The sequence below is a fragment of the Anabrus simplex genome, chromosome 4 (assembly GCF_040414725.1).
Source record: "Anabrus simplex isolate iqAnaSimp1 chromosome 4, ASM4041472v1, whole genome shotgun sequence".
In the NCBI taxonomy this organism is placed as follows: Eukaryota; Metazoa; Arthropoda; class Insecta; order Orthoptera; family Tettigoniidae; genus Anabrus; species Anabrus simplex.
Window position 1 is genome coordinate 99,993,106 of NC_090268.1, and position 17,039 is coordinate 100,010,144.

At 42.3% G+C, this 17,039-nt stretch overlaps 1 protein-coding gene across 5 annotated transcripts in view; it reads right to left on the reverse strand.

Moving 5' to 3' along the window:
* Positions 1 to 17,039, reverse strand: part of LOC136871659 (high affinity cAMP-specific and IBMX-insensitive 3',5'-cyclic phosphodiesterase 8) — a 1,461,726-nt gene that overhangs the window by 45,017 nt on the left and 1,399,670 nt on the right. For all 5 annotated transcript variants that reach the window (XM_068227181.1, XM_068227177.1, XM_068227179.1 and 2 more), the window contains 4 exons: positions 9,502 to 9,609; positions 7,474 to 7,676; positions 1,765 to 2,043; positions 393 to 520 (listed from right to left, as the gene is read on the reverse strand). In XM_068227181.1, the coding sequence (XP_068083282.1) occupies positions 393 to 520; positions 1,765 to 2,043; positions 7,474 to 7,676; positions 9,502 to 9,609 (718 nt within the window). The remainder of the gene's footprint in view (positions 1 to 392; positions 521 to 1,764; positions 2,044 to 7,473; positions 7,677 to 9,501; positions 9,610 to 17,039) is intronic.

Genomic DNA, 17,039 nt, shown 5'->3' on the forward strand with positions numbered 1-17,039 from the left:
TCTTTTATACCACAGATTTGATTTCGTCGTCAAAATTAGGAAATTATATTTTGAATACTGTGAAGACATATGGTATAAAGTCTTCTTTTGCTACCGCTTTTACCCACACCTGTGGGGTCGCGGGTGGGAACTGCGTCGCACATGTGGATTTGAGCCTGTTTTACGACCGGATGCCCTTCCTGCCGGCAACCCTATATGGAGGGATGTAATCACTATTACGCGTTTCTGTAGTGGTTGGTAGTGTGGTATGTTGTCTGAATATGATGAGAGTGTTGGGACAGACAAGTACACCCAGTCCCCGAGCCAGAAGAATTAATCGAACCCGGGACCTCTGAACCGAAGGCCAGTACGCTCAGCCAACGAGTCGGACATGTATGGTACAAAGTATTTACCTTTAAATATGTTGACTCGGTCATCAGACACCGTAAGCTTGAAGGCCAGGGCAGCGTGATGAGACTCCAAAACACAGATGTCGTTGTAGAGGAGCGCCAGCTCGTCATCCGAATTGATCAGGAAGGCGCTAAAAACCAAACAAAGGGAATATCAAATGATTGCCAATGCATGTTTGCTCCCTACACATTTCTGTTTAATAATCTCAATTTTAATGTCCAATATTTTTTCCTCGGGGGAATATAAATTCGTCCGAGAGAAATAGATAATTAGAATTGTAGGCCTATACCCAACCCTCATCCCGTTTCTCTACGGGCTCGGATATGAAGTGAGATGAATCTTCGTAGCGAGTTTTTACATCCGGGTGCCCTGCCTGACGTCAATCTCATCACAGGAGTTAGTGAGATGAAATGAGCGTCCACAGACAATATGAGATCATCGTTCTTTATGCATGCTACGTTTGTTACCGACCGACTAATTAACACCAAATCCAAAGTTCTATCATTACAATTTGGAACAGAGTTATACGAAAACAAATTTTACCAGGCGAGTTGGCCGTGCGCGTAGAGGCACGCGGCTGTGAGCTTGCATCCGGGAGATAGTAGGTTCGAATCCCACTATCGGCAGCCCTGAAAATGGTTTTCCGTGGTTTCCCATTTTCACACCAGGCAAATGCTGGGGCTGTACCTTAATTAAGGCCACGGCCGCTTCCTTCCAACTCCTAGGCCTTTCCTATCCCATCGTCGCCATAAGACCTATCTGTGTCGGTGCGACGTAAAACCCTAGCAAAAAAAAAAAAAAAACAAATTTTATACGTTCATTAAATTTATAAGCTCCTGTGTTTGTCCATTTAAATTTAGGTCTGTTTTGTTATTAAATATAGATGGTATGTTAAAATCTCCAGCAATTATTATATCACTGTCGTGGAGCTCATAATGACATTCCCACCAGCCAAATACCTCCGAATATATCTCTGACTTTGAAGAAGGTAGCACGTAAATACCGTGAACATCCCAGACTTTCCCTTGAACGAGTAATTTTAGAAGCAATCCTTCGAAACCTCTCGTTACTTGCTCAACTTTCAAGACAGATAATCCGCTCTTGACTGCTGTGAGGACACCACCTTCCTTCTCCGTCCCACCCCTGGCTTTATCGGCTCTGTACACTCTGTACTGCCCATGAAGGTGCTCAAATACGTCAATCTAGTGTCGGTAAATGAACTCCTGCGGGACAACATTCCGGCACCTCGGCGTCTCCGAAAATCGTAAAAGTAGTTAGTGGGACGTGAACAAATAACATTATTGTAAATCCAGAGTTCATGGCAACCTACGCTCTATATATCCTACACTGCAAATCAAGCCACGTGATGTTTACCTGCTTTTCCCTGGATGATCAACATCGTGGGCAGCAGCAGCTATGAGACAGGTAGCGTCGTCCAGCGGCGCCATAATCTTCTTTAGTCTCTCTCGTTCCAGAAATCCGGCAGACGCCTGGAGAACATCCGCTGCGTGTGTCGAGTTGTGATAGGTATTTGTAGATTTGTAGTTGAGTTCAATTATGGTCAGCCAGTTGTGCAATGTTGATTCATCACAGCCTAGTGTCTGAGGTACTTCGAAGTGCAGCATCAGATTCATACCAAGGTATACCAGTGGCCTAAATGAACAGAACAACTTGAGTCAATTATTTTCAAAGGGATACTTGCCCTAAAATATTTTATATTCAGGCTAGATGTTACATTCTGGCATGATAAACTGGGAACTATTGTTTAAATGTATGAATAAAGTAGAAATTGACCGGAAAGATAGGAAGCGTATCTGGAAAATTTACAAATGTAGTGGTGATTGGCTGTACAGGAATGGCAAGAATTGAGTAAAGGGTGAATTAGGCTTTTCCACTCTCAAAATACCCTTTCAACTTGTTTATTGAAGAAGCAATATGTGTTTTAAAGGAAAGGAGCGGGGGAATAAAGATAAATGAGGAAAAAAGTTTCCAGTATTAGATTTGCTGATGGTATTTACATAGTAGCAGACTCTGAGAAGGAATTACATTGAATGTTGAATGTTCTGTGTGATACATTAAAACATTTCAAACTTAAAATCAATAGTAAGAAAACCAAAATTTCAGTTGTGAGCAAAGATGTCCAAGAGCTAGTACAAGCAAAAGAATAGGAAACTCCAAAGTAGAATAAGTACAATATTTCTGTTTCCTAGGAAGCGTTATAACTGAAGACACTAGATGCACCAAAGAAATTAAAAGAATAATCGCTCTTGCTAAACAGGTCTTACAAAATAAAAGAAATCTTTCAACAAATACCCTTATAAGTTTAGAAACAAGAAAAGCTTTTGTAAAATCTTTTGTCTGGAGTGTACTACACAGTTCAAAACAAAACAGGGGAAGATGTTTTTGACCGTATGCCATGCTCCACAGAACAATACCTCACACCCAGGTATATTCTTTACCGTTGAAGTATACAAAAAGAACATCGATGGATTCGCGTTCATTTTCACAAAACAAACGGAAGTGTCCAAATAGGGACAAAAACAAAGTGATGACAGTCCTCCAGGATTGGATTTTTATCACAGTTGGAGAGCTTCAGTATGGTGTATATCCTCCACGAGCATTTATCACAGCTTGGCACCTACGTGGCATGCTCCGATCGACGGAGGTCACGTTGTGGTATCAGGTCCCATTCTTCAATGAGAGCCTGTTCGAGGCCTCTTGAAGAGTCTATGGTGGAACAGGACGCCCACGAACACTTCTGTCAAGCCTATCCCACACATGCTCGATGGGATTAAGGTCGGGACTCACTGCTGGCCATTCCATCTCTTGAATGTCCAGTTCTCACAAGACAGCTCTGGTGATGCGCGCTACATGAACCCTGGAATTGTCGTGAGTACGAATTTAGGGCCAACACCGTATGCAGCAACCAACACATGCTGTAGCAGTATCTGCTCGATGTACCCCGCCGCGGTAAGATACCACGGACGACGGCAAGATCCGTACGGCCATCAATACTGATGCCACCCCACACCATCACAGACACTTGCCCGAATAGGTCGCCTTTCTGGCTAACATTTGGCATGTACTGCACACTAGGGCGTCTCCATACACGTTGACGTCCATCACGCTGTGTCAAGGGAAATCTGTACTCATCTGTGGACAACACAGTTCCCCATTGGCGAAGTTGCCAGTTGACGTGGGTACGGGCAAACAGAAGGTGAGCTGCTAGATGTTACTGCGTTACACGAAGCAATCGAACAGGACGTCTGTGTCGTAAGGACACTTCTATTAACCTGTTCCTTACTAACTGGTCAGACACCGTGACTCCAGTGGTCTTGTTGCAGTTCTCTGGCAGTTGCTGAATGACGTCGCAACGCACACGTGGTCAGATACCGGTCATCTTGTGGGGTTTTCATGCGTCCACGACCTTGTCCAACCCTCCTTGCGAACTGGCCTGTCTCATTCTAGCGATTCAACAAGCGTTGAATAACCGACGGAGATACATTGAGATCCACAGCAACACGACGAAAAGTCCATCCTTCCTGGATGGAAGTGGCGGCCCTTGCGACTTGAAACTCGTTAAGATGTCTCATGTGATGTGCTGGTTTACGTACAACGTGATCAAATGACCCCAGTAGTCCGTGTACTTCACAACGACACACGGACGCACCGCTATTCACTTTGTTTTGAGGGGTCACCTGATATTTTAATGCATAGCTACACCTACAGATGGAGTATAACTTCGATTTGACATATCCTGAGTAGCTAAGGTCTCAAGGTATGCTGTACGACCATTGGAACCTCATCTACTAAATTAACGTTCACATACCAGACGTTACGAAACATGTTCCCCTAATTTTTTTGAACTGTATACTTTATGGCTGTGAGAGCAAGACTTTTGAGAAAAAAAGGAAAGAGATTCATTGGGAGCAACTGAAATGTAGATTTTCAGGAAAGTTACGAGGACAGGTTTGACTCAAAAGAAAATGACGAATCGAGATGCCCTAAAGGAAGTCAATGAGGAACGGAGACGGATAAAGGATACGGAAAGAAGAAAGTTAAAAATTGTAGGTCATATCCTTAGACATAATGGCTTCCTAGTAAACGATTTTTAAGAGAAAAAAAATGGTAGTAAATGAAGGAAGAGGAAGAACAAGAAGACATACAAACAAATCGAACAGGGCTATGTTGGGGCAACAGCTGTAAACTGTGGTGAATAATACATACTGCGTGTTACATATTGTCGAAATAACATTCCTCGTTAGTACGGGTTTGATATTTGGTTATTGACATTTATTTAATTCTAAACTAATTTACCCATGCTGAAGACAAAGTCAGTCAGACCAGAGTGATCGGTATTCATATCCAGGAGTCCCAAATCATTTTCCTCCAATGATATGCTCGGCCGAGGCTTCAGTAGCACTGAACTCGTCTCAATGACGCTCGGTTGGCTTAAATTTGACAAACACTGGCTAAGCCTTTTGACACTCGGCACTTGTAATTTTGGATTTTTGGAATTCTAATAAACCACTATATCTTCTCGAATGTGTTTTTGATAATTTTAAAGCCATTTTTTGTCCACGTTTCATGACTTTTTACGAAATAAATACATTTTTACTATTACTTCGCCACTAATGTTTCTCACATTGTACTAGTTGAATACATGTACAGTAGATCACATTAAGACGAATCAAACGATACTTCACATCAGTGGCGTAGATAGGGGGAGGATAAGGGGGATACACCCCTCCCCCCCGATAGGCGCTTGCACTCATTATAAATAGATACAAAAACAATAAAATAATAAAACATCCATTTAAAATGCGTTTTATTATTTGCATTGTTATCACCTTTCATATCCCATCACCCTGTTAGAACCTCCGTGACTCAGGCGGCAACGTGCCGGCCTCTCATCACTGAGTTCCGTGGTTCGAATCCCAGTCACTCCATGTGAGATTTGTGCTGAACAAGGTGAAGGAGTGACAGGTTTTCCTCCGGATACTCCGGTTTTCCCTGTCATCTTTAATTCCAGCACTATTATCCGTTATCATTGCCCCACCGTGTTGAAACTGGAAACAGAATGTGGATTTTCATTCATATTTTCATCTCCCCCTCCCCCCCCCGATAAATTGCATTTAAACTCACTACTGCGCATTTATTATTATTATTATTATTATTATTATTATTATTATTATTATTATTATTATTATTATTATTATTATTATGTCGTACCTACCCGACTGCTTCACATGACGTGCTATCCCCCTGTGGGTGGGGACGGTAGAATAACACCCACGGTATCCCCTGCCTGTCGTAAGATGTGATTAAAAGGGCAGGGGCTCTGAAATTTGAACATGGTTTAGCTTGGCGACCTCGGGGCCATTACTCGAGTTCCGACACTGCTCCCACTTACTTGTGTCAGGCTCCTCACGTTCAACTATCCTATCCGACCTGGCTTGGTCAACTTTTGTTCTTTTCCGACCGCGGCGATATTAGAGCATTTGAGGCCTAGGAAATCTTTCATATTCACGCTCTTCGAGGTCCTTGTCTTTCTTTCGCCGCTACCTTCATTCTTCCCCGCGGTCGCCTACCCAAGTTGAGAACCCCTGGGGTCCTTTTAATCGTCTCTTACGAAAGGCAGGTGCTACCGTGCATATTATTCTACCGCTCCCTCCACAGGGAGATCACACACTGAAGGTCTACTCAGTACTCCACTCCGCTGTACTCCACGGCAGTACACACGTAGTAGTCCGCTTTACACTCAACAGTACTCAGTACTTGCTTGTAACATTTTATTAATTGGAATATTTTTAGTATCAACTAATTACAAGAAATATATTTAAAACACTAGGCTGATTTTTGTTACATCATTTTTGAGAGACCGGCGAGCCGATTGACATCGTAAAGCATTCTGACGAAAGCTCTTGGTCTGTAGATTTGCAGAATGTCTTCAAAAGCATTAAAAGCATTAAAAAATTGCTGGATATTTTTAAATTATTAAGGGAAAATGTAGCATTCTGATTCGCCAAATCTCTCGTCAGTCCTTCAAAGCCAACTGTACTGTGGTAACGCTGAGGCATACGATGCGAAAGGGGAGGTGGAAGTGGGCAAGAAGACATGCCCAGTCGGACGTCACCTGTTCCAGTTTGTGTTGTGTTGCAATTGCAGGGAGTCGCTTAGTCGAGAAGCAGCTATTCGGCGCAGTGTTACTGTCTCTGTGTAGCTCTCCCTATATTTTATAACTTGAAATGATGTCGAGGAAATGTCGAAGTCCTTTTCTTCGTGTCGTAATTTTAACACTAAGGCTGTGAACTTCGTCCACGGCGACAGTTAGGAAAGAGAGTCGATCCTCCGTGTCATAATTTACTGTCATGGAAACCCGAAGGATTGTACCTTTACTACGAGCAAACTGCTAATGTGCTATTTTTTAAACCTGATTTGGCTGACATTGTTTGCATAGCAAACCAGGAGCAACTTTCAAAATCCTTGACGTCCCCCAGCAAAACAACATAAATGTCAAAAATGCATTTTTCAGCTATGGTCCCGAGTGCACTGGAAAAATATATGTATACCATTGGTTAATACAAAAGTGGCTCAATTTAAGGCTTCGTGTTTTATTAGTAGCGTGGACAGGAATAGCCACCATTTTGCTTCCTAACGGTCGATCAGTGCACTGTACATTTTAAATAGGCAGAGATCAATAATCCCTCGTGATGATTCAACTCCATCAGAAAAAACACTTCCATTTTCTTTCAAGTGGCCAATTTCCAATTCGCTTGGGATTTTGTATTACGATCAAAAAAGCTCAAGGGGAAACACTACAATGTGCAGGTTTCAGTCATAGCATATGTTGCAATGTCAAGAGTGCAGTAAGTTACTGCCAAAAAGTAATTGTACAATGAAGGACTTATAATCCTTCACTAAATATACCCCACTGACCGTGGTATTTTGACGGGTTTCGGCTAGTTAGTTATGAATACACTAAATGAATACTCTTGTCCAGTTACTAGACGTCAGTGATCAGAAGAGAAGAATATTCATTCACTGATACAGATCCTCTGAATAGACACTGAGTTTTCTTACCTCTTAGCGGTCAGTTGTTCCAGCCTGAAGATGTCGAACTCCCAGAGTAGCGAAGAGTCCAGCAGCTTTGCAACCTGAGAGGAGACTGTGGGATTCCCACGTGAAAAAGTTCGCGAACCCGTCGTCTGGGATTGGGCCGTACGCGACACAGACGAGTCATTGGAGCTTCGTCGGGTGACAGACAGTGGTGCCTGCCCTCCTTGCTACTGGAATAAACACACACTCGAAGCAAACAAGGCGAATAATATTAACAGTATATGGTTTTTATACTATAGTACCATGAAATTTTCATGCATGTGAGAATATGAAAAGCTTACAGTCGTTCGAGAACATTCTACACCTACTAATAAATGGAAGTCAAAGTATTAATATGCATAAAGAAAGATCTGTCTCTTATGTCTCCATCTCGAAGGCTGGTTGGATCCTCATAAAGCACCACCAAAGGTTATGTAGTTGTGGAGAAACCACACATAAACCGATGACAGCGCTATAATGAGGCCTTCACGCCATGATGAGGGGTGAGGTACTTTGCCGTGGATTTCTTCACTACGCCAGAAAGTGCTATTACAGCACGACCGGTCCCTATAAGCAGCACATTTCATAACAACCAGACACAACTGTTGTGCGCCGAATGTCATTACTCAACACCTGGCAACTTCCATACTGTCACAGCCACACGTTACAAATAAATTGGCAGTGTCAAGAAACAGACGACAAAAGTTGATATAACGAAGTTGCGAATATTTAAGAGTAACTTAAGTATTATATTTAAGCGGTCCGCCTATTCAAAACATATATAGTCTAATGTATTAAATCTAGTGCATGTTTCTTCCCCTAAGGGACTTCATCAGCTAGAATGAAGAAACGCTGTGGCGCATACCAGCAGACCATGTATGAAGCAGACGAATGCTATGATATAAAATAAAGTTACCTAACTCCCCAGTTACTTCCCGCCAATATTTGGGCAGGTCGTTCTACTCGGGTGTCGGCCTATGTGGCGTAGTGGTTAGTGTGATTAGCTGCCACCCCCGGACGCCCAGGTTCGATTCCCGGCTCTGCCACGAAATTTGAAAAGTGGTACGAGGGCTGGAACGGGGTCCATTCAGCCTCGTGAGGTCAACTGAGTAGAGGTGAGTTCGATTCCCACCTCAGCCATCCTGAAAGTGGTTTTCCGTGGTTTCCCACTTCTCCTCTACGCAGATGCCGGGATGGTACCTAACTTAAGGCCACGGCCGCTTCCTTCCCTCTCCCTTGTCTATTGCTTCCAATCTTCCCACCCCCCCCCCGCAAGGCCCCTGTTCAGCATAGCAGGTGAGGCCGCCTGTGCGAGGTACTGGTCATCCTTCCCAGTTGTATCCCCCGACCCAGTGTATGAAGCTCCAGGACACTGCCCTTGAGGCGGTAGAGGTGGGATCCCTCGCTGAGTCCGAGGGAAAAACCGACCCTGGAGGGTAAACAGATAAAGCAGAAGTAGAAGAAGAAGAATGAGAAGGAAAAGAAGAAGTTCTACTTGGGAAGCTAACTCCCTTTGCTCACGCAGCCCGCAGCAATAATGTCATCTATCGGACATGAGCGGCAGCAGAAGAGACAATGCACATCACAACAAACAATAGCCAATTTAATGTTATTGTTGATCAATAGAATTGACAGTCTTTCAATACTGTAGGCTTCCACATTTACTTTTCTTCCGAGTCCCTGATATCAGAGCATCCAATATAAAATGAGTCCTTCCTCCCTTCATGAATTCCTCTTGTCAAGCGATCATTCCTTCACGACTTTCTTTCCTCATTTTGATATTCATCTTCACAATTGCTCTTGTCGATATGAGCTGATGACCATGCGGCTTTTAACATTAAGACAATAACGACAGACACTACCACCATCGTCAGTTAGCACGATTGGACAACATTCCCATGTTAGCTGGGTTCTTCTGCTGCCACTCACCTGCGCTAGATGGCATTACTCTAGCAACTGTACTAAAGTGAAATGGATACAGCAGTACATCACAGAAATGTTTTGTTTACGTACCGACAGGAGAGCTGCTATGAGGTCACTGGTGACAGCATCGCCTGTTCGCACTTTGTCCTCCTTCATGACTGGAGAGTACAACTCGGTTGTGCGCAGGATGTCAACCACCTGCAACAGATGATGGGGACGTCAGTATATGAACAAGTTGACACATTCTACTCTGAAAATATAAACAAGGACAAATCATACTTGGATACGCTACATGCTTGATAAACCCTTTACATAGAAGTCATTCATTAATTTTTACTTGAATAAATTAATCCTTACAGAGTATATACAATATATATGTATATATATATATATATAGTCCTTTATTTAGGAAACCGGCGCTCAACAGGTTTGCCATAGTGATGGGAATATCGAATGTTTTAAACTATCGGCATTCGTCCTGCTATCGGTAGACTACCGATTGTGAAGCGTGAAACAATCGATAGTTTGAATTCTGTTTGACATCGGTTATAAAGTAGTAATTTACGTTTTCTAATGTGGTAGTACTAGTAACTAGTAATAATTCATTTGCTAGTAACTACCGAAATGTGGATTGTTGTATTATACTACCGGTTTTTATACCGTGTTTTTTTTTTTTTTTTTTTTTTTTTTTTGCTAGTTGCTTTACGTCGCACCGACTCAGATAGGTCTTATGGGACAGGGAAGGGCTAGGAGTGGGAAGGAAGCGGCCGTGGCCTTAATTAAGGTACAGCCCCAGCATTTGCCTGGTGTGAAAATGGGAAACCACGGAAAACCATTTTCAGGGTTGCCGACAGTGGGGTTCGAACCTACTATCTCCCGAATACTGGATACTGGCCGCACTTAAGCGACTGCAGCTATCGAGCTCGGTCGTGTTTCTTTTGGCGGTAGTGATAAGCGAATTATACTGAGACTAGTAACAAACGTTACACAATGTTGGAGTGATGTGATTGGAAAATGAAATATATTGGTCTTCAAAATAAGGTAAAATGTCCCAGTCTAAGTAACTGTGGTCATAATGTTTTATTTTACATAAAATGCATTTTTTGTGGCCCTAACCACAAGGTAATGAATGAAAGATCGTCTGTTCATAAAATAAGAAATGTTACGTAATTTCAAACGAAGGTTAGGTTTACACCTTATTGTAATGACACCACATATTAAAGTAATGCGAATACAGCAAACTAAACTAAATGAAAATACAACATATTTTTCTAGAACCAAGTATAAGTGCATATATTAATTTTAAAATAATCCCATTCATTTAAGGTTAATGTTCAATCATTAGAGGTTCATGGTTAGTATATGGAAAGTATTTATAAAAACTATAACATGATAATCTATTGATAAAGCGCACAATAATAAAATTGCATTTATCATTATACAACTTAGTCAGATATCTATTAATTTATAAAAAAAATGACTAACTTCACTCCATGAAGAAAGAGGAGGCCGATTTCAGCGCTAACTAGTGGAAACATTTGGAATTTGCGATCCGAATGAAAAACCGAATGCAAACGGAAACAATCGGTTGTAACGGTATTTGACGACTATCGAATACTTCGGTAGTTTTCATTTGATAGTCCCGTCACTAGTTTGCCATAAGATACAGTATTGTGCGATTTTTATGTTCTGGAATATAGATCCAAATGGTTCCTTAAAAGAAACTCAAGCACAGCCACCTTGGGTTTACCCTTTTCCACAAATCGCTATCATCCCCGGTATGGTACCTCTTGCACGCACTAACAACCCGTAGACGGTGACCGGAGATCGCATATTTCTCCATGATGAAATTGAATACTGCAACGTAGATTGCCTTCTTCTCATTGTTTGCCTGATTCTACCTGTACTGTTGGGTCCAATATTACAGAACGATCTCTCTGTTTATCGAGGGCTAGAATATTTACTCTTCTCGCGCAACCATTTTCAGCTAAGCAGTTCATTTCTTCGCATACTTCCCACCCGATATCGCGAAGGGCTTTTGCGAATTGTGTGAAGGCGAGTATTCCTAATCAATGAGCCGAATGTTCAGTAGCCGAGAACATGCCCCAAAGTTTCAATATAACCACAGGCACGCCTGCAGTGGTTGTTCTCCTGGCTTCTACTATACGAGCTTACAGGTTTGTTGGGAAAAGGTATACGTCATTTTTCCACAGAGTCTCCTAGTTTAATCTACATACTAATATAAACGTGCTTTTCCGTGCTACTGTTATAGAGATTAGGACTTACGGCAATATTTACTAATTGTGGAGTGCACTTCGTCGTTGATTTTGAGCTTCTTCCTATTTAGGACGCTACAAAATGAGGAAGAAAGTTTTAGAACGACGGAGCTAACTAAAAACTATACGCCAGGTGTTCTCGTCACACGGTGGTTCCCGCAACATGTGTACTCTAGTAGTCTGTCCACCACCAAGTACAATCCGCTGTTCATGGTGCGTAGGCCTATGCAAAGTCCTGATTCCTATTGATATTTTTGTTGTGGGAAACATTAACTTTACCAAAATGGAGATCCAAAAATAGGTTTTTTACTTATGAATTTGTTTACAAATCATAAACTCATTCACTTTCATACTACATTTCTTATATCCGCCATTTATTATATTTTTCATAGTACAAAATGTCATCAAGGCCCCCAAAACTATATAATGAAAATATATAATCTGTAAGAGTACTTTGACCTTACGAGTTATCATAACATTGAATTCATAAATCAAAAGATAGTAGAAAAATATTACAAGGAATTTCAAGTTCTTCACAGCTGTGGTTAATACAGACAACGAAATAATGAGTTAATTAATAACTTTGTATAGTGCTGCGATTTTTCAAGACTTATGAATATTACAAGAAATAATCATTTTGATAACCAGAGCTTCTGTAGCTCAGGCGGCAGCGCGCCGGCCTCTCACCGCTAGTTTCCGTGGTTCAAAACCCGTTCACTACATGTGAGATTTCTGTTGGGTAAAGCTGAGGCGGGATGGGTTTTTCTTTCCGAGTACTCCAGTTTACCCTGCCATCTTTCATTCCAGCTACACTCTCCCGTATAGTTTCATGCAATCTGTCAGTCATCAATCATTACCCCAGAGGAGTGCGACAGGCTTCGGCAACCGTCACTATTCATATCCTCGCTGTTAGATGGGGGCTTAATTCATTCCATTCCTAACTAGGTCAAATGACTTGAAACGGGCTGTGGATTTTAATTTAAATTTTAATAAATGGCAAGAAAATAAACTTTTTTTTTTTTTTTTTTTTTTTGCTAGGGGCTTTACGTCGCACCGACACAGATAGGTCTTATGGCGACGATGGGATAGGAAAGGCCTAGGAGTTGGAAGGAAGCGGCCGTGGCCTTAATTAAGGTACAGCCCCAGCATTTGCCTGGTGTGAAAATGGGAAACCACGGAAAACCATTTTCAGGGCTGCCGATAGTGGGATTCGAACCTACTATCTCCCGGATGCAAGCTCACAGCCGCGCGCCTCTACGCGCACGGCCAACTCGCCCGGTAGAAAATAAACTAACCTTAGATATGAAAATGGGCCTTTACACAGGAGAAGACCGTGCGAGTTGGCCGTGCGGTTAGGGGTGCAGCTGTGAGCTTTCATCCGGGAGATAGTGGGTTCGAACCCCACTGTCGGCAGCCCTGCATATAGTTTTCCGTGGTTTCCCATTTTCACACCAGGCAAATGATGGTGCTGTACCTTCATTAAGGCCACAACCGGTTCCTTCCCATTCCTAGGCCTTACCTATCCCATCGATGCCATAAGACCTATTTGTCTCGGTTCGACGAAGTGCAAATTGTAAACAAACAAAAAGAAGTACAGAGAGATACATGACTGCAGCACATACTATTGCATCTTTAAGGGTATTACTATTTCATATGGAATGACCTAGCCGCGCTGAGTGATGCTGGCAGGAGAATCACCTTCGCGTGGTTCCCAAACCACGTTGGGATAGAGAGAACGAACTTGCGGATGAAGCTGCAAAAGAAGCACCACTTTTACCACCTACAGCTATGAACTACCTGCTAAGGATATTTGTTCTCAGCTACATGGAACCATCTTGGCTTCCTGGGAATCGCAGTGGCTAGCTATCCGAATTCCCAACAAACTGAGAGCAATTAAGAAGACAACTGCCGTGTGGCGGTCCTCTTTCCGGCCTTCCCGAAGAGAGGCCGTAGTTTTTATGTAGGCTGAGGTTAGGTCGTGGAAGATCTACGCACTCTTACCTACTGAAGAGAGAAGGCCACCCGTACCCCTCTCCCGAGTATGCTCTTGTGGTGCCGACTTCACCGTGGCCCACATTCCTCACAGAGTGTGCCGAGCTCTTTGTCCTCTGTCTGCAGGAGATACACGAACCATACTAGCCGGTGACGGGAATACTGCTGATGTCATAATTTGCTTTATGTGACAGAGCTCTCTAACAATATCCTCGTGCGGGTGAGGGCGGTAAAATAACACCCACGGTATCCCCTGTCTGTCGTAGGAGGCGACTAAAAGGGGCCTCAGGGACTCTAAACTTTGGAGCGTGGGTTGGCGACCACGGGGCCTTTAGCTCAGTCCTAGCATTGCTTCCACTTACTTGTACCAGGCTCCTCACTTTCATCTATCCTGTCCGACCTCCCTTGGTCTACTCTTGTTCTTTTCCGACCCCGACGCTATTAGGTTTGCGAGGGCTAGGGAGTATTTCATTTTCACGCCCTTCGTGGCCCTTGTCTTTGTTTGGCCGATACCTTAATTTTTCGAAGTGTCGGATCCCTTCCATTTTTTCTCTCTGATTAGTGTTATAAATAGAGGATGGTTGCCTAGTTGTACTTCCCCTTAAAACAATAATCACCACTACATCTCTAACAATACCGGTGCCAAACTGAGCGACTGTCGTGTGTAGTAATCGAGCTGAATTCCGACGCTGAGTGTGCTCATTAAATGATGAAATAACGGACAGTACACAGGATGAGCTTCAACCTGACAAAAGGTGATCCTAAACAATGACTTTGCTAATTAGTATGTTACACGACGCACAATTTTCTTTCGGATAGAAACAATTAAACAATGGATAGGCTACTGAATTAAACCACACTCTGTGAAGTGAACTGCGATTCCTCTTCGTCGCTATAGCGGCTTTAAAGGCTGGCATTCACTATTAAGCAACCAATACATTCTGCTCATGTTATTGTAAACGTATTGTGCCCTTAGGTCAATTTCAATTAGGCATGTTGCGGCTTCTCTTTGTGTACGATCTGACAATTGAGAATGGTTGTTATCTGGCGTATCCGTCCACCACTACACTAGCAGTTAAAAGAAATGGAAAACCATGACGCTATCATATTCCTAAAATGAGCTTTCATTTACTAAAAATCTTATCTGAACGAACAAAGCAAGCAGGTTTTTTTTTAATGTGGTGGTTGTTATCGTAGTCACGGTAACTGCAGATTTACGTGCAACATGAAACGCAGGGACGTCACTTTTCTTTTCAAAAATCCCACATGCATGGACCGTGATTCGAACCATCAGGCAAAAATACATGCTCGGTTTCTGTATCGTTTAAAGTTTTTCAGTTTTATTTAGTGGTCATGTTCAGATTCCCATAGGCCTATTTATGATCAGCTTATTGAGAATTTCACTCTGATGTTGGAAAGCTTCACTCGAAACAAAACATGAATGTTCAGTTGAGGGTTCAAAACCCTTTTCTTTCTACTGAATTGAAATGTTTTTTACGTCCTATTTTGACTGCTTTATTCTGAGCTGAATGGTTTCTACACCTTTTCTTCGACTGTCTGTAGTAGCGTGCAGTTACACTCATCTAAACTACAACAAATTCGAGTTACTGGGCAATGTTCAAAAGTCAGAACAAGTCAAGTAAGCGCGAAAAACTTAAAATCTCCGCAGTCGTCATCGAAATATTGTACAATATGCTATCCTTCGAGTGTTCACAACCTGCCGATACCCGACGTATTTCTTCTTCTTATTCTGCTTTTACGGCCGCATTGGACCACTTCAATCTATCATTTTCTGGGTGTCTTCTTTGATAGTTTTCCTTCCTTCCGAATTTCCCAGTAGGTTTTCATTCGTTCTGATCTTTTCTGTACCGAGCTCGATAGCTGCAGTCGCTTAATTGCGGCCAGTATCCAGTATTCGGGAGATAGTGGGTTCGAGCCCCACTGTCGGCAGCCCTGAAGATGGTTTTCCGTGGTTTCCTATTTTTACACCAGGCGAATGCTGGGGCTGTACCTAATTAAGGCCACGGCTGCTTCCTTCCCACTCCTAGCTCCTTCCTGTCCTATCGTCGCCATAAACCTATCTGTGTCGGTGCGACGTAAAGCAACTAGCAAAAACAAATCTTTTCTGTCGTTCCTCATCTGTAAATACCCTTTTAGTGTTATGCCGTTCGTCTTTTTCTTCGGTGGGGGTTTAAATCTTATTTTTACCTTTTGAGTTTCTTTAAATTTTCTGTTTTGTTTTGCAAGTCGTCCAGAGTTACTTCAATTTATTCCATATCCTCTGTAATTTCCTTTAATTTTCTTTTTTTGCTATTTGCTTTACGTCGCACCGACGCAGATAGGTCTTATGGCGACGATGGGATAGGAAAGGCCTAGGAAGTGGCTGTGGCTTTAATTAAGGTACAGCTCCGGCATTTGCCTGGTGTGAAAATGGGAAACCACGGAAAACCACCTTCAGGGCTGCCGACAGTGGGGCTCGAACCCACTATCTCCCGATTACTGGATACTGGCCGCACTTAAGCGACTGCAGCTATCGTGCTCGGTCCATTATTATTATTATTATTATTATTATTATTATTATTATTATTATTATTATTATTATTATTATTATTATTATTATTATTGTACCGGGCGGTACACCTCCGCGCCGCTAATTCAAACATTGCGCCAGTTGAAACTCCTCTACTGGAGGAAGCCTGAACTTTAACCACCATGTTAATTCTAAAGTTTCTCAGAAGATGTCACTATTGTAAATTTTGAAGAGTTCTGAACTGTGTCTTTTTCGATTTATATTTGTTTTCTCTGTAGTGAGAAATGTGAACAGTCTCTTCTAGATGGCACTACTGAAGAACTACATTGTGCACCCTGGTGCGAAGGGAAGGAACTGTTTTTTGAGAAATTTTGTGTTCATAAGTTTGTTCTTTGTTAAATTTCTTTCAGTCATTTTTTGGGTTGGCAGTATAACCCTTCTCTTTCCGCTTGTTTTGAATTTAGCCAATCCCGAATTTCTTTAATTAATTTTTAACCAATAATGCGTGTTTTCTCCGATATGGATATGTTGCTTGACCCTAGCCAATAAAGTTGAGGGGGGTGTGGGTTCTCATTCTTGAAACGTCTCGAATTTTCCGCGAGGATATATAAACTGCTGATTTTCTTGTCTCCTGGCCACTTCAGTAACATATTTCCTAGTGTGATTATGTAGCAGGGGGCGGGAAGCGCCTCTTTCTTCGGGCAGCAGTTCATTCATCAGGTAATGGCCTTTTAATAACTTCCTTGCTTGCTAGCTCAGCAGTTTAACCCTCGGGGCAGGTTCGAAACTTTTATCATGTAACTTTCCTTTAAAATGTAAAAGACACTTGG